Consider the following 21,797-nt stretch of genomic DNA (forward strand, 5'->3'; position numbering starts at 1 on the left):
GCAATGGTGTAGAATTTTGCAACGGTCCCTGCAGATTGGAAGGTAGAAAATGTCACTCCACCGTTTTATCATAGAATTTACAGTGCAGAAGGAGGCCATTCGGCCCATCGAGTCTGCACCGGCTCTTGGACAGGGCACCCTACCCAAGGTCACACCTCCACCCTCTCCCCATAACCCAGTAACCCCACCCAACACTAAGGGCAATTTTGGACATTAAGGGCAATTCATCATTGGCCAATTCACCTAACCCGCACATCTTTGGACTGTGGGAAGAAACCGGAGCACCCGGAGGAAACCCACGCAGACACGGGGAGAACGTGCAGACTCCGCACAGACAGTGACCCAAGCCGGAATCGAACCTGGGACCCTGGAGCTGTGAAGCAATTGTGCTATCCACAATGCTACCGTGCTGCCCTCGTTTAGCAAGGGAGGGAGGGGGGAAACTGGGAACTACAGACCCGTTAACCTTACATCAGTAGTAGGGGAAGATACTAGAATCTATTATAAACATAGAACATTGGGCCGAATGGCCTCCTTCTGCACTTGCGTCTGCACCGACCCACTTAAGCCCTCACTTCCACCCTATCCCTGTAACCCAATAACCCCATCTAACCTTTTTGCTCACTAAGGGCAATTTATCATGGCCAATCCACCTAACCTGCACGTCTTTGGACTGTGGGAGGAAACCAGAGCACTCGGAGGAAACCCACGCAGACATGGGGAGGACGTGCAGACAGTGACCCAAGCCGGGAATCGAACCTGGGACCCTGGAGCTGTGAAGCCACAGTGCTATCCACTTGTGCTACCGTGCTGCGCAGGGTGTGATAAATGGACAGTTGGATAATAATGATCTGATTAGGCATAGTCAGCGTAGATTTAGCAATGGGAAGTCATGCTTGACAAACCTGTTGGGAGTATTTTGAGGATGTTACTAACAGAGTTGATAAAGGGGAGCTGGTGTATGTAATATACTTGGATTTTCATACTTTGATAAAATCCCCTACAGAATGTTAATTAGCAAAATTAAAGCACATGGGATGGATTTAATATACTGGCACAGATTGCGGAGTGGCCAACAGGCAGGAGACAGTAGGAATAAGCGGATCATTCTTTCATCGGCAGGCTGTAAACTAGTGAGGTACGGCAGGGATGAGTACGCAGGCCCCAGCTGATATACATCAATGATTTGGATGTGGGGACCAATATTTCCACGTTTGCAGATAATACAAAGCTAGGCGGGGATGTATGTTGTGAGGAAGATATAAAGCAGCTACAGGAGGATTTGGACTGGAGTGGGTAAGAACACGGCAGATGGTACAATGTGAAAAATGAGAGTTAATTCATTTTGGTTGAAGGAACAGATGTGCAGAGTAATTTCTAAATGGTAAGACATTAGAAAGTGTAGATGTACAAGGGGACCCGAGTGCTCCTGTCCATAAATCACTGAAGGCTGACATGCAGGTGCAGTGAGCTATTGGGAAGGCTAATGGAACACAAGCCTTTCTCACAAGAGGGTGTGTGTACAGGAGTAGTGAGGTCCTGCGTCAATTGTATGGAGCTTGGTTCGACCGTACCTAGAGCAGTGTGAGCTGTTTTAGTCCCCTTAACTCAGAAAGGATGATATTGCCACAGAGAGAGTGTAACAAACGTTCGCCAGGCTTATTCCGGGGGATGGCGAGACTGTCTTGTGAAGAGACATTGGGAAAACTGGGCCTGTATTTTCTCAAGCTTCGAAGGAAGAGAGGTGATCTCATTAAAACCTACCAAATACTTAAAGGAATGGACAGGGTAGATACCGGTAAGATGTTTCCCTTGGTCAAGGAATCTAGAAACAGGAACACAATTTCAAAATAAGGGAGAAATCACTTCGAACAGAGATGAGGGACAGGCTGGACTGGTGCCAACTCAGACGTGCTGCCCGGTGGAGGTCATAGAGCTTCTTCCGTCTCTGGGTGGCGGTCTTCCTGGTTACAGTCCCCACGCTGATGGCCATTGCCATGAAAACTTTTTGCTGTCAGTACTGTCACTATCCCTGGAATTTCCCACAGAGTTCGTGGAAGCAGAAATGATCAAAGATTTCAAAAGGAAATTGGATTGGCATTTGAGGGAAATAAAGAGTTGGTGCAGGAAATGGGGCTGATTGAATTGCTCTCCAGCGTGCCTGGCATGAACCAGATAGGCTGAATGGCCTCTTTCTGTGTTGCAATGATTCTCTTTGATCCTAGGGAGTAACTACAAATGAGTAATGTTTGATGTGTAGAAGGTGGGAGCTAACCTGATAGTCAGAGTGTACAGTACGGAGCGGGAGTGAATCCCTCCCTTTACCACTGTGTACACTGTACATGTACAGGAGCTAACAGATACACAGACAGCAGAGTGTACAGTACAGAGCAGGATTATTATTATTATTATTATTATTATTATTATTAGGAGTGAATCCTCCCCTTTACCGCTGTGTGCAGTCAGTTTTTTTGCCAGTTAACCCACTTCCTCTGTTGATTCTCTGGGGTATTAGTGATGCAAAATGAGTTTTTTTAAGATCTGTTTACATACTTGAAGAACATAATTTGGCAGCTGAATATCTTTGGATGAACTCTGCATTTTCCATTAGTTTATGGAAAATTATTGGCAGCTCAGTGTGGGAGCAATCGAGCTGAGGGAGAGAAAGAGACACATTTTGAAATGAGAGAAAAGTGAGGGTGCGGACGAGCAACAAAAAAGGGGACAGAGTGAGGGAGAGACACAAAGGCCAGGACCTTGTGCTCTCTCTGGTGGCCAGCTGGGAGGCTGAAGGGCATTTACTTTGGTGAGGAGCCTGAACTCTACCTTCCTGTATCCACTAGAGTTCTGGGCAGGAAGGCCCTTGGTCGATGGTCACACCACTCCCAATTGAGGCCCTAAAGTGGCCAATTACTGACCCTCGTCCCGACACTGCTGCTAATAACCTGGTGACAGGCAGGCCTATTGATGTGCAGCAGGCACCTCAGGTAGAAGTGCTGCCAGCTTGTCACCTGTGGGGGGGGGGGGGGGGGGGTGAAATCACTTTGTCAAAGACACTCAAAGTTTCTGATCAAAGAACTGGACATCGGGAAGCGGAGGGCCTGCTGAGACCCACCGGACTGCCCTTGCTGCTGGCCCGTCCACCTCTCCCTGGGAGACCCTCCTTGTGAAACACTGTACCCTCCCTCCCGCCACGCACATCACTTACCAGTGGTGTGAACAAAAGAACAAAGAACATTACAGCACAGGAACAGGCCCTTCGGCCCTCCCAGCCTGCGCCGATCCAGATCCTTTATCTAAACCGGTCTTCTATTTTCTAAGGATCTACTTCCCTCTGTTCCCCGCCCATTCATATATCTGTCTACATGCATCTTAAATGATGCTATCGTGCCCGCCTCTACCACCTCCGCTGGCAAAGCGTTCCAGGCACCCACCACCCTCTGCGTAAAAAACTTTCCACGCACATCTCCCTTAACTTTCCCCCGCTCACCTTGAAATCGTGACCCCCCTTGTAATTGACACCCCCACTCTTGGAAAAAGCTTGTTGCTATCCACCCTGTCCGTACCTCAATTTTGTAGACCTCAATCAGGTCCCCCCTCAACCTCCGTCTTTCCAACAAAAACAATCCTAATCTACTTAACCTTTCTTCATAGCTAGCACCCTCCATACCAGGTAACATCCTGGTGAACCTCCTCTGCACCCTCTCTAAAGCATCCACATCCGTCTGGTAATGTGGCGACCAGAACTGCACGCTGTATTCCAAATGTGGCCTAACCAAAGTCCTATACAACTGTAACATGACCTGCCGACTCTTGTACTCAATACCCCGTCCGATGAAGGCAAGCATGCTGTATGCCTTCTTGACCACTATCGACCTGCATTGCCACCTTCAGGGTACAATGGACCTGAACTCCCAGATCTCTCTGTACATCAATTTTCCCCAGGACTCTTCCATTGACCGTATAGTCCGCTCTTGAATTAGATCTTCCCAAATGCATCACCTCGCATTTGCCTGGATTGAACTCCATCTGCCATTTTTCTGCCCAACTCTCCAATCTATCTATATTTTGCTGTATTCTCTGACAGTCCTCCTCGCTATCTGCAACTCCACCAATCTTAGTATCATCTGCAAACTTGCTAATCTGACCACCTATACCTTCGTCCAGATCATTTATGTATATCACAAACAACAGTGGTCAGAGCACGGATCCTGTGGAACACCACTAGTCACCTTTCTCCATTGAGACACTCCCTTCCACCACTACTGTCTCCTGTTGCCCAGCCAGTTCTTTATCCATCTAGCTAGTACACCCTGAACCCCAAACAACTTCACTTTATCCCATCAACCTGCCATGGGAAACTTTATCAAACGCCTTACTGAAGTCCATGTATATGACATCTACAGCCTTTCCCTCATCAATTAACTTTGTCACTTCCTCAAAGAATTCTATTAGGTTTGTAAGACATGACCTTCCATGCACAAAACCACACTGCCTATCAAGTCTATTTTCTTCAAATGTGAATAGATCCTATCCCTCCAACAGTTTGCCTACCACTGACGTCAAGCTCACAGGTCTATAATTCCCTGGATTATCCCTGCTACCCTTCTTAAACAAAGGGACATTAGCAATTCTCCAGTCCTCCGGGACCTCACCCATGCTCAAGGATGCTGCAAAGATATCTGTTAAGGCCCCAGCTATTTTGTCCCTCGCTTCCCTCAGTAACCTGGGATAGATCCCATCTGGACCTGCGGACTTGTCCACCTTAATGCCTTTTAGAATACCCAAAACTTCCCTTCCTTGTGCCGACTTGACCTAGAGTATTTAAACATCCATCCCTAGCCTCAACATCCGTCATGTCCCTCTCCTTGGTGAATACCAATGCAAAGTACTCATTAAGAATCTCACCCATTTCCTCTGACTCCACACATAAATTCCCTCTTTTGGCTTTGAGTGGGGAGTTTTAAGTCACCTAGATCTTATGTATGCTTCAAATATGGGTGTATTCCAAATGTGGGTTGCTTTGCGATCAAGAGACTCGTGTTGTCCTTCCAGCGGCAGCCACTGCCTCCCCTAGTTAAGAGCAGGAGCTGCCGGCCTCTGACTCTTGGTAGGCGAGACCTTTGTCTTGATTAAAGGGGAAGGCCCCACCACTGGCCACGCCACTGCCCGCTTGGCGTGGGGCTCAGTGGACCTTCCCGCAAAGAGCAACTCAGTCTCTCGCCAGCTCTGCAGTCAGCAGCCAAGACCCCAATCAAGATTCTGCACCAAGTGTGCAGTTTCAACCTGTACACAAATCTGTACAACTTCCTTCATTAAACACTGGGATTACCAACTCTGTGGGATGAATTTCAGGTACTGATGGAGGTGAATCATAGAATTTACAGTGCCAAAGGAGGCCATTCAGCCCATCAAGTCTGCACCACCCTTGGAAAGAGCACCCCACTTAAGCCCTGCGCCTCCACCCTATCCCCCTTTATCCCAGTAACGCCACCCAACCTTTTTGGACACTAAGCGGCAATTTATCATGGCCAATCCACCTAACCTGCATATGTGGGAGGAAATCGGAGCACCCGGAGGAAACCCACAGAGAAGAGGACGTGACTCTGCACAGACAGTGACCCAGCAGGGAATCGAATTGATGCATAAATCTGTGTCTTCAGCCAGTGTCAGTTTGCTGGCTCTATTCCTCTCTCCCTCCGCCCCCCCCCCCCCAACTCGGCCATTGTCCCAAGGGTGGCTGGGACAGGTGGAGTTAATCCAGGTAAAGAGCGGGACGGACGTACGAGGAGAGATTGACTAGGTTAGGATTGTATTCGCTGGCATTCAGGGGCTTCAACCTTCGCCTCGCTGATTGCTCGCAGGCTAGTCTGAAATCATAGAATCCCTACATTGCAGAAAGAGACCATTCGACCCATCGAGTCTGCACAGACTCTCTGAAAGAGAACTCCAGCCGTGCTCAGTCCCCCACTAACCCCTTAAACCTAACCTACACATCTTTTTTTGGACACTTAAGAGCAATTTAGCACAGCCAATTCACCTAACCTGCACATCTTTGGACTGTGGGAGAAAACCGGAGCACCCGGAGGAAACCCACGCAGACACGGGGAGGATGTGCAGACTCCGCACAGATAGTGACCCAAGGCCGGAATCGAACCTGGGTCCCTGGTGCTGTGAGGCAGCAGTGCTAACCACTGTGCCGCCCCTAACAGGTCCTGTTGGGGTGGCGACCAGTCTCTCCGCCCAGTGGCTCGAGGACCTGATGGGGTTCCTGTATTTGGAACAGGTCAAGTTTACCTTAAGTGGGGCGAGGCGATTGAGGGATTCCACAAGAGATGGGGTCTGCTAATTCTTCATTTTAAAGAGTTGATTACTGTCAGCTGCTGGAGAGGGAGGGAGTTGGAGGTGTACGGCTAAGGTTATTCTTTGAGTTATTGTGGTGTTGGTTGGTTGGGGGGGGGGGGGGGGGGGGGGTAAAGAGGAAGAAGAATGGCATGACTGCAGTGTAGGTATCAGACGCATCTGAAGGTCACTGAATCCACAATTCATGCCAAAAATGCATCAGTAAAACACAACTGATCAGGTGGCATTACCATGCTGAAGTTTTGTAAATTCCTTCAGAGCCCAAAAAAGCCACATGGTGCTAAAATCGCAAAGGCCCTATGGTTAGGATTGAGGAGCAGGATATTGCTGAAATGCTAAATATATATTTTGTTTCCATGTTCACTATTTTACAGAGGTTGGTACAAATGCTTTAGATGTTGAAATGTAAATGAATAAATGGCCTTAGCTTGGTGTGAGGCACTGAAAATTAATCAAGTTGCTGGACTCGATAACATTTAACCTTGAATGCTGTAGAAAATCAGTTAGATACTATGCGAACCAATAAATTAGCTGATTAATAGCGCTTTGGACTACTTCAAATTGATTGGAGAAAAAGCTTGATGGATGAATGCTTGCACACATGTGCCCAGACCCATTCTTAGTATCTAGATTTAAAAACTTAGGAACTTGTTCTGCCATTGTTAAATTAAGGAGATGTGTATCTTAATTCTATTTACCTAGTTTTGTTCCATATTCCCGGAGCAAAACTGGAGTCAGTGAGAAAAACTCTCCGCTGGCTGGAGTCAGACCCGGCACAAAGGGAGATGGTTGTGGTGGTTGGAGGTCAATCATCTCAGCTCCAGAACATCACTGCAGGAGTTCCTCAGGGTGGTGTCATCGGCCCAACATCTTCAGCTGCTTCGTCAGTGACCTCCCTTCCATCATAAGGTCAGAAGCTGTGGTAAACACTGCTGCCTCATGGCGCGGAGGACCCGGGTTCAATCCCGGCTCTGGGTCACTGTCCATGTGGAGTTTGCACATTCTCCCCGTGTCTGTGTGGGTTTTGCCCCCACAACCCAAAGATGTGCAGGGTAGGTGGATTGGCTACGTTAAGTTGCCCCTTATTGGAAAAAGTTTAAAATATAAAAATAAAAACTAAAGTTAGAAGCTCGCTGATAATTGTACAATGTTCAGCACCATTCGCACTCCTCAGGTAATGAAGCAGTCCATGTCCAAATGCAGCAAGACCTGGACAATATCCAGGCCCGGGGCTGACAAGCGACAACTTACACAAGTGCCAGGCAATGACCATCCCCTACAAGAAGGATCCAACCACAGCCCCTATGCCTTTCAATGGCACTACAGTCACCGAATCCATTGATCAGAAACTGCACTGGACCCAGCCACATTAATACTGTGGCTACCAGGGCAGGTCAGAGGCTGGGAATCCTGCGGAGAGTAACTCACCCAGATTCCCCAAAGCCTGTCCACCATCTACAAGGCACCAGTCAGGAGTGTAATGGAATACTCTCTACTTGCCTGGATGAGTGCTACTCCAACAACACTCAAGAAGCTCGACACCATCCTGAACAAAGCAGCCCCGCTTGATTGGCACCCCTTCCACCAACATTCAAACCCTCCACCAGGGACAAACAGTGTACCCCATCTACAAGATGAACTGCAGTAATTCACCAAGGTTCCTTTGACAGCACCTTCCAAACCCACGACCATTACCATCTAGAAGGACAAGAGCAGCAGATACCTGGGAACCCCACCACCTGGGGATTCCCCTCCAACTCACTCACCACCCTGATTTGGAAATATATCGCCGTTCCTTCACTGTCACTAGGGCAAAAATAAAATTAATGAAGTCAGAAGCTCACTAACAGCACAGTGGGTGTATCTACACATCAGGGACTGCAGCGGTCCAAAAAGGCAGCTCACCACCACCTTCTGAAGGGCAATTAAATACAGGGCAATAAATGCTGGCATAACTAGCAATACCCACATGCTATGAAAGAGTAAAAATACACTCGACCCCATGTCCCATGTGATTACACATATGCAATGGTCATTTTGAATAGTTTGATTAAATATGTTATATATTTGTCATAAAATGCATTGTTGCACTTTCATGGCAAATAAAGATGTTAGAGTCAGTCTCCGGGTTGCTCAGTTTGTAAATGCCCCAGTGGGCATTAAACCACACTTGGTCAATATCATGGTTGTGCGAATGAGCTGGTCTCTGCTGGAGAGTCACCTGTTGCCACATTGACAGCAATGTTAGGACACAGTGAGAACCATCAGTACGTGCAATAATCCACAGGAGGCAGGGGTACCGTCACTACTCCAGTATTTATTTGCAATAACTATACACAGGAGCAGCTCCAAACAGTGCTGCTAGCGTTCCAGTCAACTTAGGACTGCCGCAAAGCCTACACAGGTGCTTATATGGCCCCCTCAATGAACTATCATTCTCCTCTTTCTCTCCTCCTCCCCCCCCCCCCCACCAAGGTCCGAAGAATTCCTGCCAGCTGGCATTCCTCAGAGCACCTCTGTTGTCTGCCGGGTCGTTCTCCGACATGGGTGGGGTGTACCTTAATAGGTGCCCGTCTTTTCCTTGACGACCTCCTTGGAAGTTGTTCTTCCTCCTCCTTGGGGAGAGGTGTCGCGGCGGCCTCGTCGAACGTGTCCATCTCCGACTGACTGGATCTGGAGAAATTGCTCGGGGCTGGGGCATCTTTTCCGTCTGGGCTATCCCAGCCGCCTGGTGTGGTTCCGCTGCCCTTATTTGGTCGCGGTGTTTCTTCAGCACCTTACCTCCTATCGAAACTTCATAGGATATGGGCCTGTTTGGGACTCTACCGTGCCTTTACCCACGTTGGTCCATTCCCATATTCTTGACCCAAACCGGTGCCCCCACCTGGAAATGTCTCTGCTGCCGACTATCATGCCGCCTGCGTTGGACCTAGTTTCTCCACTTTCCCCGTTAAATTTGGGAAAAGGAGACTCAGCCTCGTTCGCAGCCGCCTTCCCATTAAGAGTTCAGCTGGCGGTATGCCTGTTGTGGAATGCGGTGTGGTCCTGTAATCAAACAGCCAGCTGGAGAGCGGTGTGTCCATTGACGCTGCCGGCTGCTTCTTCAGTCCCGCTTTTAGTGTCTGGACCGCTCTCTCTGCCAGGCCGTTGGACGCTGGATGGTAAGGGGCTGTTTTGATGTGGCGGACTCCGTTTCCCTTTAGGAATTTTCCAAATTCCCCACTTGTGAATGCGGTTCTGTTGTCCGACACCAATACCTCCGGAAGTCCATGTGTTGCAAACGAGGCCCTGAGCTTTTCAATTGTCGATGCTGTGCTTGCCGCGTTTACCCGGTGGACATCCAACCATTTGGAGTGGGCGCCCACTACTACCAAAAACATTGAGCCCATGAAAGGGCAGGTGTGGTCAATATGCAGGCGGGTCCACGGTCTGCCTGGCCATTCCCACGGGTGCAATGGTGCAGCTGGTGGCACTCTTTGCCCCTGTTGGCACTCCTGGCACCAACGTACCAAAGCTGCTATGTCGGTGTCCAATCTTGGCCACCAGACGTAGCTTCGAGCGAGCATCTTCATTTTAGACACCCCTGGGTGTCCGTGATGTAGCTCAGTTAAGATTGCCCGACGGCCCGGAGCTGAGACTATTACCCGGGCTCCCCATAATAGGATACCGTCTTCTACGGTTATTTGGTCCCTTCTGCTCCAGTATGGGTGCATCTGGGGCTCCACTGGTCTCTCCAGTTCCGCCACCAGTAGCCCCAGCTACAGTTGGATTCTAGCTGATGCAATCGGGGGTATTGACTGGTCTTCTTTTAATACCCCTAATAACGGCTTATGGTCCGTCACTATGGTGAATTTCCACCCGTACAGATACTGGTGAATTTTTTTTTTTTTTTTTTTAAACTGCAAATATCACCGCCAGTCCTTCCTTCTTGATTTGGGCGTACCTTCTCTCAGCCATCGCCAAGGTCCTCGAAGCATTCGGCCGTTCTTACCCATTCCTTCCTCTATGGGCTAAGACGGCTCCTACCCCGTAAGGTGATGCGTCACAAGTGACCACCAACTCCTTCCTTGGGTCATAATGCTCTAGGACATTTCGGATGACAGCGGTTCCTTAATGTCCCCAAATGCTCGGTTTTGGCGGGCGGACCATTTCCATTCTTGTCCCTTTTTTAGTAGCTGGTGGAGGGGTTCTAGGATGAACGCCCGATTTTCAATAAATTTGCCATAATAGGTTACCAACCCTAGAAATGATCGTAGCTCCTGGACAGTGGTGGGCGCTGGGGCTTCTTTTATTGCCCTTACTCAGGTCTTCCAATGGGTGTAAGCCCGACTCGTCTACTTTATATCCCAGGTACGTCACTTGATGGGCCAGAAAAACACATTTTTCTCTTTTCAGCCGTACGCCTGCCTTTGCAAAACGCCTGAACACTTCCTCCGGGTTCCTTAAGTGTTCCCAGTTTGTCCTACCCGTGATTAAGACATCGTCCAAATAAATCGCCACCTGCGGTAGTCCCTGCAGAATATTTTCCATCGTACGCTGGAATATAGCGCAGGCTGATGATACTCCGAAAGCTAGCCTAGTATAACGAAAAGGTCCCTTCAGGGTGTTGATCGTAGCGAACTTCTGGGAGTCCTTGTCCAGTTTTAACTGCAGGTAGGCGTGGCTCACATCCAGTTTCGTGAACAAAAGCCCACCTGCCAATTTGGCATATAGGTCGTCGATTTTCAGGTTGGGGTATTTGTCGAGCAGTGCGTATTTGTTTACCGTCTGTTTGAAATCTCCAGACGTATCGAGCCGTCTGGCTTCAAAATTGGTACCACCTGCGCTGCCCATTCTGAAAACTGTACTGGTCTGATTAACCTTTCTATTTCGACATCTACTTTCTTCCTTAATGCCAAATGTACCGGCCTGGCCTTACAAAGTTTCGGAAGGGCTTCTGGGTCCACGTGCAAAGTTGCTTTGTCACCTATAATTTACCCCAAACCTTCTTGGAAGACTTCCGGGTATTTTTGGAGTACTCTGCTCAACTGCCCGCTTCCACTCTGGAAAATCTTCATCCAATCTAATTTTAGGTCTTTCAGCCAGTTCCATCCTATTAAGTTCAGTCCGGAGCCCTCTACTATCGTCAATGGTAATCTGAGCAATTGTTTGTCATATTCCACAGGTACCCGAGTCGTGCTTAGAACTTCCAGGGGTTTCCCAGTGTAGGTTTTAAGTTTTGTCGATGTTTTTGTTAGGGTTAGTGGCTGGAGTCCACCTTTGATTTTTTTTTTTTAAATTAAATGCTGCCACTCCCATTACTGATACGGCTGCACCCGTGTATTTCCATTATTGTCAGCCGACCGTTCACCCGTGGGGTAATCTTAATAGGTTCTGCTTTCTTCATCGCAATATTATATAACTGTTCCCCTTCAGAGGAGGATGGGGCGTCGAGGTTGTGTACTTCCCTGCATCCCCACCTGCTATTCCTCTTTTGCCACCTCCTTCTAGGGTTGCTGTTGCTGTTACCCCACTCTGTCTGGTGCCAGAAACGGTCCTTCTCTGTTGGGGGAGCCTCAGCCAGTAGTTCACTCTGTCTCCAGTTAGGCCTAGCAGACTTGGGGGCAGTTCTGGGGTTTTCCTTTGGCCCTCTATTCCTCAGGCTTTTCCTGAGGGCAGCTATCTGGTAGCTGGACCCGTTGTGGTAGTCCCTCTCACAGGTATCTACCTCCATTGGCGTGCCCTGTAGTTCCTGCACCCCACTTGCTGCCTTTTCTAGGGACAGTGCAAGCTGTAAAGCCCTGTAACGCCCGCCTGCAGTCTAGCTGCGTTTCCACCAACAGGCGCTTCTGTATTGGGAGGTCATTTATGCCACACACTAACCGGTCCCAAAGCATTTCATTTAGCGTCGGGCCAAACTCACATTTTTCCACCAGCCTTCTCAGGCGGGTCAAGAAATTTGTGACTGACTCTGTCTTCCCGCTTCATTGTGTAGAATCTGTACCTACACAAAATGAGGGGTGGTTTTGGGTCATAGTGCTCTTCCACCAATTTTGTTAATTCTTGGAAAGGTATAGTGTCCAGCATATCAGGATAAGTTAGACTACGTATAATGGCGAAGGCCGAGGGTCCGCACGCCGACAGCAGGATAACCAGTTTCCTTTCTTCCTGCATTATCTCATTGGCCTGGAAGTAGTAACACATTCTCTCCACATACTGGGACCAGTCCTCAATAGTCGGGTCGAATGCATCTAACCTTCCAAAAAAAACGCATTGTTTAAATAGCAAGACTTACCCTCCAAGTGCAGCAGCTGGTCTCCGCAAGGTTCTTTGTTTACCTCGTCGCCACTGTAATAATCCACAGGAGGCAGGGGTTCCATCACCACACCAATATTTATTTGCAATAACTATATACCGGAGCAGCTCCAAACAGGGCTGCTCGCATTCCAGTCAACTTAAGACTGCCTCACAAAGCCTACACAGGTGCTTATATGGGCCCCCTCAATGAGCTATCATTGAGGGAGCTCATACTCCAATTGGCCAACCAATAATGCCAATTGGAGGTCATTATAGGACGGAAGCGGGTTGGGTCTCCAGTGCTGACATGAGCTCTAAGAGTTGCCCACGTGATTGGTGCTTGATATCCTGCTCCTGGAACTCGGTTAATGACTGGTCAGTTATACCAAAATGGCCCTGCTTTGAGTCGGGGCCATAGCTCCAATTAATGACAGACGCTGAGCAGCACTGGATGGGTTTATTAATTTGCCTGCATGACATTTGTGCTTTTTGATATTTTAACCATAGTGGTGGGGATTGAAAAGACTTTGAAGTGACCAGGTTTGTACTCACACCTCCATCTCTGTCTCTGTAACAGTTCAAGAGGATGCTGAACAGGGAACTGACTCATCTCTCGGAAATGAGCCGGTCAGGGAACCAGGTCTCGGAGTACATCTCCAGCACCTTCCTCGGTAAGTGAGGGGACACCCTGGGAAAAGACTCCACAGAGGTAGCATCCCAGGGAGAGACAGAGTGAGAAGCAGAGGGAGAGGAGGGTGGGAAGAGAGATTCAGAGAGGAAATGGGGGAGAAGAGGGATGGTGTGAGTTCGAGATATATATACAGAAAGTCATGTTGCTTTATCGGAGGCAGTTTTAAGTCTGCGCAAGGGGAACTGATAAAAGCAGAGCCTGTGTCAGTGTTTTGTGTGTTTGTCTGTGTATTTGTGTCTGTACATTGGTGTGTTGGTGCCTGCGTGTGTGTGTGTATATGTGTCTGTATATTTGTATTAGTGTGTATTTGTCTGTGTCTGACTATTTATGTGAATCTCTGTGTATTTGTGTCTGTCTATTTGTGTGGGTGTGTGTGCATTTTTGTCTTGTCTATTTCTCTGGGTGGGTTGTTTGTGTCTATTTGTGTGGGTGTCTGTATTTGTGTCTGTCTATTTGTGTGTCTGTGTCTATTTGTGTGTGTGTGTCTGTGTATTTGCGTGGGTCCCTGTATGTTTGAGTCTTTGTCTATTTGTGTGGGTGTATTTGTGTCTCTGTCTATTTGTGTGGGTGTGTGTGTTTGTGTCTCTGTGTATTTGTGTATGTGTCTGCGTCTGCATCTATTTGTGTGTGTCTGTGTATTTGTGTCTCTGTATTTGTGTGGGTGTGTGTGTATTTGTGTGGGTGTGTGTGTATTTGTGTGGGTGTGTGTGTATGTATTTGTGCGTGTGTGTATTTGTGTGGGTGTGTGTATCGGGCTGGTTTAGCACAGGGCTAAAGAGCTGGCTTTGAAAACAGACCAAGGCAGGCCAGCAGCACGGTTCAATTCCCGTACCAGCCTCCCCGAACAGGCACCGGAATGTGGCGACTAGGGGCTTTTCACAGTAACTTCATTTAAAACCTACTTATGACAATAAGCGATTTTCATTTGTGTGTGTGTGTATTTGTGTGTGTGTGTATTTGTGTGTGTGTGTATTTGTGTGGGTGTGTATTTGTGTGGGTGCGTGTGTGTTTGTGTATTTGTGTATTTGTGTGTGTGTGTGTGTGTGTGTGTGTGTGTGTGTGTGGGCGTGTGTGGGTGTGTCTATTTGTGTGTGTGTCTATTTGTGTGTGTGTCTATTTGTGTGTGTGTCTATTTGTGTGTGTGTGTGTGTGTGCGGGTCCGTGTGTGTCTATTTGTGTTTGTGTGGGGGGGGGGGGGCGGTGTGTGGGTGTCTGTATACTTGTTGGGGTCAGTTAGCTCAGTTGTCTGGTCGGCTGGTTCATGATAAAGAGCAACACGGACAACGCAGCTTCACTTCCCGTATCTGTTGAGGGTGTTTATGAAGGCCCCGTCTTCTCAGTCTAGCCTGCGCCTGAGGTGTGGTGACTCTGGGGTTAAATCACCGTCAGTCAGCGGTCAAAGGGCAGAGCCGCCTCTGGGACTGTGGCAACATTTATATTGTACGTTATTTGTCTGGATGTATTTTGCCTAATCACATTCTTGCAGCCAGGATGTATTGCTTAATAGTGCCCCGCATTAAATTTCACCTTACATCTCTCACTTCCTTTCAGATAAACAGAATGAAGTGGAAATCCCACTTCCAACACAGAAAGACCGAGACAAGAAGAAGAAACAGCCCATGTGTCAGATCAGTGGTGTGAAGAAACTGACCCACAGTTCCAGCTTGAGCCTCAGTAACTCCAGCATGCCCCGGTTTGGAGTAAAGACCCATCAGGAGGAAGCATTGACCAAGGTAAAGTTAGTGTGTTGGTACCTGGAACACAGGTAGCAGCCAAGAAGGAGCCAGCTGGCATTGTGCCAGGTCTGCCCACATCACCAGCTTTCTCCCCTAGTCAGCGAACTCCAGGGAAAGCTGAGCATTCCATGGTACTGGGCATCAGAATGCAGAGCATCTCTGCAGATCTGCACTAGTAGCTGATCTGAGTTAGGGCGGCTCCGCAGTTGATCTTAGTCCCTGGTTCCTGAGCTCATCGCTCAGTGACCTCTTATTTCCAAGTAGCTGGATGAGAGCAGATATTTGGGGAGCATGGCATTGGACACAGCAATGATATGAACAAATATCCCAGTCACTCCTGGATAGTGAGGTTCCACACTGCCCAGACCCATAAAACCGTACCCCAGAGAGAGTCAGGAGAGGGGGAACTGTACCCCAGAGAGAGAGGGGGAACTGTACCCCAGAGAGAGTCAGGAGAGGGGGAACTGTACCCCAGTGAGAGACAGGAGAGGGGGAACTGTACCCCAGGGAGAGTCAGGAGAGGGGGAACTGTACCCCAGAGAGAGAGAGGGGGAACTGTACCCCAGAGAGAATCAGGAGAGGGGGAACTGTACCCCAGTGAGAGACAGGAGAGGGGGAACTGTACCCCAGGGAGAGTCAGGAGAGGGGGAACTGTACCCCAGGGAGAGTCAGGAGAGGGGGAACTGTACCCCAGGGAGTGTCAGGAGAGGGGGAACTGTACCCCAGGGAGAGTCAGGAGAGGGGGAACTGTACCCCAGAGAGAGTCAGGAGAGGGGGAACTGTACCCCAGTGAGAGACAGGAGAGGGGGAACTGTACCCCAGGAAGAGTCAGGAGAGGGGGAACTGTACCCCAGGGAGAGTCAGGAGAGGGGGAACTGTACCCCAGGGAGAGTCAGGAGAGGGGGAACTGTACCCCAGTGAGAGACAGGAGAGGGGGAACTGTACCCCAGTGAGAGTCAGGAGAGGGGGAACTGTACTCCAGGGAGAGTCAGGAGAGGGGGAACTGTACCCCAGTGAGAGTCAGGAGAGGGGGAACTGTACCCCAGTGAGAGTCAGGAGAGGGGGAACTGTACCCCAGGGAGAGTCAGGAGAGGGGGAACTGTACCCCAGTGAGAGACAGGAGAGGGGGAACTGTACCCCAGTGAGAGTCAGGAGAGGGGGAACTGTACCCCAGTGAGAGTCAGGAGAGGGGGAACTGTACCCCAGTGAGAGTCAGGAGAGGGGGAACTGTACCCCAGTGAGAGTCAGGAGAGGGGGAACTGTACCCCAGGGAGAGTCAGGAGAGGGGGAACTGTACCCCAGTGAGAGTCAGGAGAGGGGGAACTATACCCCAGGGAGAGTCAGGAGAGGGGGAACTGTACCCCAGTGAGAGTCAGGAGAGGGGGAACTGTACCCCAGTGAGAGACAGGAGAGGGGGAACTGTACCCCAGGGAGAGTCAGGAGAGGGGGAACTGTATCCCAGGGAGAGTCAGGAGAGGGGGAACTGTACCCCAGGGAGAGTCAGGAGAGGGGGAACTGTACCCCAGGGAGAGTCAGGAGAGGGGGAACTGTACCCCAGTGAGAGACAGGAGAGGGGGAACTGTACCCCAGTGAGAGTCAGGAGAGGGGAACCTGTACCCCTGGGGAAATGCACCCTACACAGAGTCAGCACCTTCAGGAGGACTGGAGACAAAATGGTTAAGAACACCCCTCTTGAGTGGCCTGAAATAATGAATATTTCAATTTTTCAGCAGTTTTACTTTTTTACACGGAGCCATTGACTAGGCCGGCATTCTCAGCCATTGTTAACTGCTATTGAGAAGGTGGTGGTGAGCCGCCTTCTGGATCTGCAGCAGTTCCTGTGATGTAGGAAAGGCCACAGTGCTGTTACTGAGGGAGTTCCAGTAGTCTGACCCAGTGGCAGCAAACAGACACATTTCTAAGTGATGATGTTGTGTGATTTGGAGGGGAATTTCCGATGCATCTTCTGCCTTTGTTCTTCAGTGTGATCATGGATTTGGAAAGTGCTGTGGAAGGAACCTTGGTGAGTTGCTGCTGTGCAGTCTGTAGATGGTGCACACGTGATGCCACTGAGGAAGGAAGTCAATGTTTAAGCTGATAGAAGGGATGCCCAGAAAGCGACCGGTTTTATCCTGTATGGTTTCGAGCTTGTTGAGTGTTGTTGGAGCTGCGCTCATCCAGGCAAGTGGGGAGTATTCCATCACACTCCTGACTTGTGCCTTGTAGATGGTGGACAGGCTTTGAGGAGTCAGGAGGTGAGTTACTCACTGCAGGAGTCCCAGCCTCTGACCTACTCTTGTCACCAAAGCATTTATATGGCTAGTCCAGTTTAGTTTCTGATCAATGGTAATCTTCAGGTTGTTGCTAATGCGGGATTCAGTGATGGTTATTCCAGTGAATGTCAGGGAGATATGTTTACATTCTCTCTTGTAGGAGATGGTCATAGCCTGGCACTTGTGTGGTGTGAATGTAACTTGCCACTTGTCAGCCCAGGCCTGGATATCATCCAGGTCTTGCTGCATTTGGACATGGACTGCTTCATTATTTGAGGATAATGTTCTTCAAAGATCCAATGATGTGCAGGTTAGGTGGATTGGCCATACTAAAATACCCTTCAGTGTCCAAAAGGTTAGATTGGGTGGGCTTTGGGCATAGGTGGAGGAGTGGGCTTAAGTAGGGTGCTCTTTCCAAGGGCCGGTGGATACATGATGGGCTGAATGGCCTCCTTCTGCACTGTAAATTCTAGGAGTCGTGAATGATGCTGAACATTGTGCAGTCATCTGTAAACATACCCACTTCTGACCTTATGATAGACGGGAGGTCATTGCTGAAGCAGCTGGGAATGTTTGGGGTGTTGTTTGAACCTCGCATTCATACCGTGTTTAGAGTGTTGTCCCGTTTCTTCCAGGAATTGGATGATTTGAACATATGGGGCCTGAACATTTTCCGGGTTTCGGAGTTCTCGAACAACAGGCCGCTGAGCTGCATTATGTATGCGATCTTCCAGGTAAGGACTGAATGTGCCTAGGAGGATCCTGACAACAAGGTCAGGGCTGTGCTGGGCACCTGCACACAGCCACTCTTTAGTTAGTGTGATGGACTCTCACTGTACTACTGTTTTTGCTACCGAAGCGGATAACCTCACATTTATCCACTTAAACTACATCTGCCATACATTTGCCCACTCACTCAGCCTGTCCAAATCCCGCTGAAGCATCTCTGCATCTTCCTCACAGCTCACCCTCCCACCCAACTTGGTGTCATCTGCAAATTTGGAGATATGCCATTTTGTTCCCTCGTCCAAATCATTAATATCTAATGTGAACAGTTGGGGTCCGAGCACAGATCCCTGCGGTACCCCACTTGTCACTGCCTGTCAATCGGAAAAAGATCCATTTATTCCACCTTTATGTTTCCTATCTGCTAACCAGCTTTCGATCCATCTCAAGACACACCCGTAAGCCCAAACGCTTTAACATTACATATTAATCTGCTATGTGAGACCTTGTCAAAAGCCTTCTGAAAGTCTTTTTTTAAAAAAATATTTGATTGAAAATTGAAAATTTTTGGCCAACCATCACAGTACATTGTGTATCCTTTACACAGTAATATAACAATATAAATAACAATGGCCAGTTTTATAAACAAGAAATAAATAATATATAAACAAAAACAAAACTAAATGGCAACTGCCTTGTCCCAGATAAATATTTTCCAAAAATATGTTTTAACAGTCCAATATACAATTATCTATAACAACAACCTATACATATTATACTTATATATTAACATCCCTGAGAATCCCTCTGGTTCCTCTCCTCCACACCCCCCCCCCCCCCCCCGCCCCCCCCCCCCCGGGCTGCTGCTGCTGTCTTCTTCTTTTCCATTCCCTCTATCTTTCTGTGAGGTATTCGACGAACGGTTGCCACCGCCTGGTGAACCCTTGAGCCGATCCCCTTAGGACGAACTTAATCCGTTCCAGCTTTATAAACCCTGCCATGTCATTTATCCAGGTCTCCACACCCGGGGGCTTGGCTTCCTTCCACATCAACAGTATCCTGCGCTGGGCTACTAGGGACGCAAAGGCCAAAACATCGGCCTCTCTCGCCTCCTGCACTCCCGGCTCTTCTGCAACCCCAAATATAGCCAACCCCCAGCTTGGTTCGACCTGGACCCCCACTACCTTCGAAAGCACCTTTGTCACCCCCACCCAAAACCCCTGTAGTGCCGGACATGACCAGAACATGTGGGTGTGATTCGCTGGGCTTTTCGAGCATCTCGCACACCTATCCTCTACTCCAAAAAATTTGCTAAGCCGTGTTCCAGTCATATGCGCCCTGTGTAACACCTTAAATTGTATACACGAGGACGATGAGTTTACCCTACTTAGGGCATCAGCCCACAGCCCCTCCTCAATCTCCTCCCCCAGGTCTTCGTCCCATTTCCCTTTCAGCTCGTCTACCATAATCTCCCCCTCGTCTCTCCATCCCTATATATGTCTGACACCTTACCGTCCCCCACCCATGTCTTTGAGATCACTCTGTCCTGCACCTCCTGCGTTGGGAGCTGCGGGAATTCCCTCACCTGTTGCCTCGTAAAAGCCCTCAGTTGCATATACCGGAATGCATTCCCTTGGGGCAACCCATATTTTTCGGTCAGCGCTCCCAGACTTGCAAACGTCCCATCTACAAACAGATCTCTCAATTGTGTTATTCCTGCTCTTTGCCATGTTCCAAATCCCCCATCCATTCTCCCCGGAGCAAACCTATGATTATTTCTTATCGGGGACCACACCGAGGCTCCCGTCTTTCCCCTATGCCGTCTCCATTGCCCCCAAATTTTCAGAGTAGCCACCACAACCGGGCTTGTGGTGTATTTCTTCGGTGAGAACGGCAACGGCGCCGTCACCATGGCTTGTAGGCAAGTCCCCCTACAGGACGCCTTCTCCAATCTCTTCCACGCCGCTCCCTCCTCTTCTCCCATCCACTTACATACCATTGAGATGTTGGCGGCCCAGTAGTGCTCACTCAGGCTCGGTAGCGCCAGCCCCCCCCCTATCCCTACTACGCTGCAAAAATCCCTTCCTCACTCTCGGGGTCTTCCCGGCCCACACAAAACTCATGATACTCTTCTCAATCCTTTTGAAAAAAGCCTTCATGATCACCACCGGGAGGCACTGAAACACAAAGAGGAATCTCGGGAGGACCACCATTTTAACCGCTTGTACCCTCCCTGCCAGTGACAGGGATACCATGTCCCATCTCTTGAAGTCCTCCTCCATCTGTTCCACCAACCGCGTTACGTTTAACCTATGCAATGTACCCCAATTCTTGGCTATCTGGATCCCCAAGTAGCGAAAGTCCCTTGTTACCTTCCTCAGCGGTAAGTCCTCTATTTCTCTGCTCTGCTCCCCTGGATGCACCACAAACAGCTCACTTTTCCCCATGTTCAGCTTTTATCCTGAAAATTCTCCAAACTCCCCAAGTATCCGCATTATCTCTGGCATCCCCTCCGCCGGGTCCGCCACATACACCAATAAATCGTCCGCGTAAAGAGATACCCGGTGTTCCTCTCCTCCCCTGAGTACTCCCCTCCACTTCCTGGAACCTCTCAATGCTATTGCCAGGGGCTCAATCGCCAGTGCAAACAATAATGGGGACAGAGGACATCCCTGCCTCGTCCCTCTATGGAGCCGAAAATACGCAGACCCCCGTCCATTCGTGACCACGCTCGCCATCGGGGCCCTATACAGCAGCTGTACCCATCTAATATACCCATCTCCAAAGCCAAATCTCCTCAACACCTCCCACAAATAATCCCACTCCACTCTATCAAATGCTTTCTCAGCATCCATCGCCACCACTATCTCCGCTTCCCCCTCTGGTGGGGGCATCATCATTACCCCTAGCAGCCTCCGTATGTTCGTATTCAGCTGTCTCCCCTTCACAAACCCAGTTTGGTCCTCATGGACTACCCCCGGGACACAATCCTCTATCCTCATTGCCATTACCTTGGCCAAAATCTTAGCGTCTACATTTAGTCTGCACGTCCTCCCCGTGTCTGCGTGGGTTTCCTCCGGGTGCTCCGGTTTCCTCCCACAATCCAAAGATGTGCAGGTTAGGTGAATTGGCCAATGATAAATTGCCCTTAATGTCCAAATTGACCTTGGTGTTGGGTGAAGGTGTTGAGTTTGGGTAGGGTGCTCTTTCCAAGAGCCGGTGCAGACTCAAAGGGCCGAATGGCCTCCTTCTGCACTGTAAATTCAATGATAATCTATGATTAATCTAGGACAAAGGTTCGGCACAACATCGTGGGCCGAAGGGCCTGTTCTGTGCTGTATTTTCTATGAAAAGGAGGGAAATAGGTCTATAGGACCCGCATTGCAGCGGGTCTTTTTCCTTCTTTAGGAGAAGCGATATCGTTGCCTCCGACATAGTCGGGGGCAGCTGTCCCCTTTCCTTCGCCTCATTAAAGGTTCTCATCAGTATCGGGGCAAGCAAGTCCACATATTTCCTATAAAATTCGACTGGAAATCCATCCGGTCCCGGGGCCTTCCCCGCCTGCATACTCCTAATTCCTTTCACTACTTCCTCTATCTCGATCTGTGCTCCCAGTCCCACCCTCTCCTGCTCCTCCACCTTAGGAAATTCCAGCCGGTCCAGGAAGCACATCATTCTCTCCTTCCCATCCGGGGGCCGAGCTTCGTATAATCTTTTATAGAATGCCTTGAA

The 21,797-nt window shown here is 49.3% G+C and overlaps 1 protein-coding gene across 5 annotated transcripts in view; it reads left to right on the plus strand.

The window, feature by feature from the left end:
- Positions 1-21,797, plus strand: part of LOC140403126 (3',5'-cyclic-AMP phosphodiesterase 4B-like) — a 965,446-nt gene that overhangs the window by 741,319 nt on the left and 202,330 nt on the right. For all 5 annotated transcript variants that reach the window (XM_072490777.1, XM_072490775.1, XM_072490776.1 and 2 more), the window contains 3 exons: positions 13,217-13,310; positions 14,882-15,063; positions 17,975-18,073. In XM_072490777.1, coding sequence (XP_072346878.1) covers positions 13,217-13,310; positions 14,882-15,063; positions 17,975-18,073 — 375 coding nt within the window. The remainder of the gene's footprint in view (positions 1-13,216; positions 13,311-14,881; positions 15,064-17,974; positions 18,074-21,797) is intronic.

This window comes from Scyliorhinus torazame, chromosome 27 (genome assembly GCF_047496885.1).
Source record: "Scyliorhinus torazame isolate Kashiwa2021f chromosome 27, sScyTor2.1, whole genome shotgun sequence".
Classification (NCBI taxonomy): Eukaryota; Metazoa; Chordata; class Chondrichthyes; order Carcharhiniformes; family Scyliorhinidae; genus Scyliorhinus; species Scyliorhinus torazame.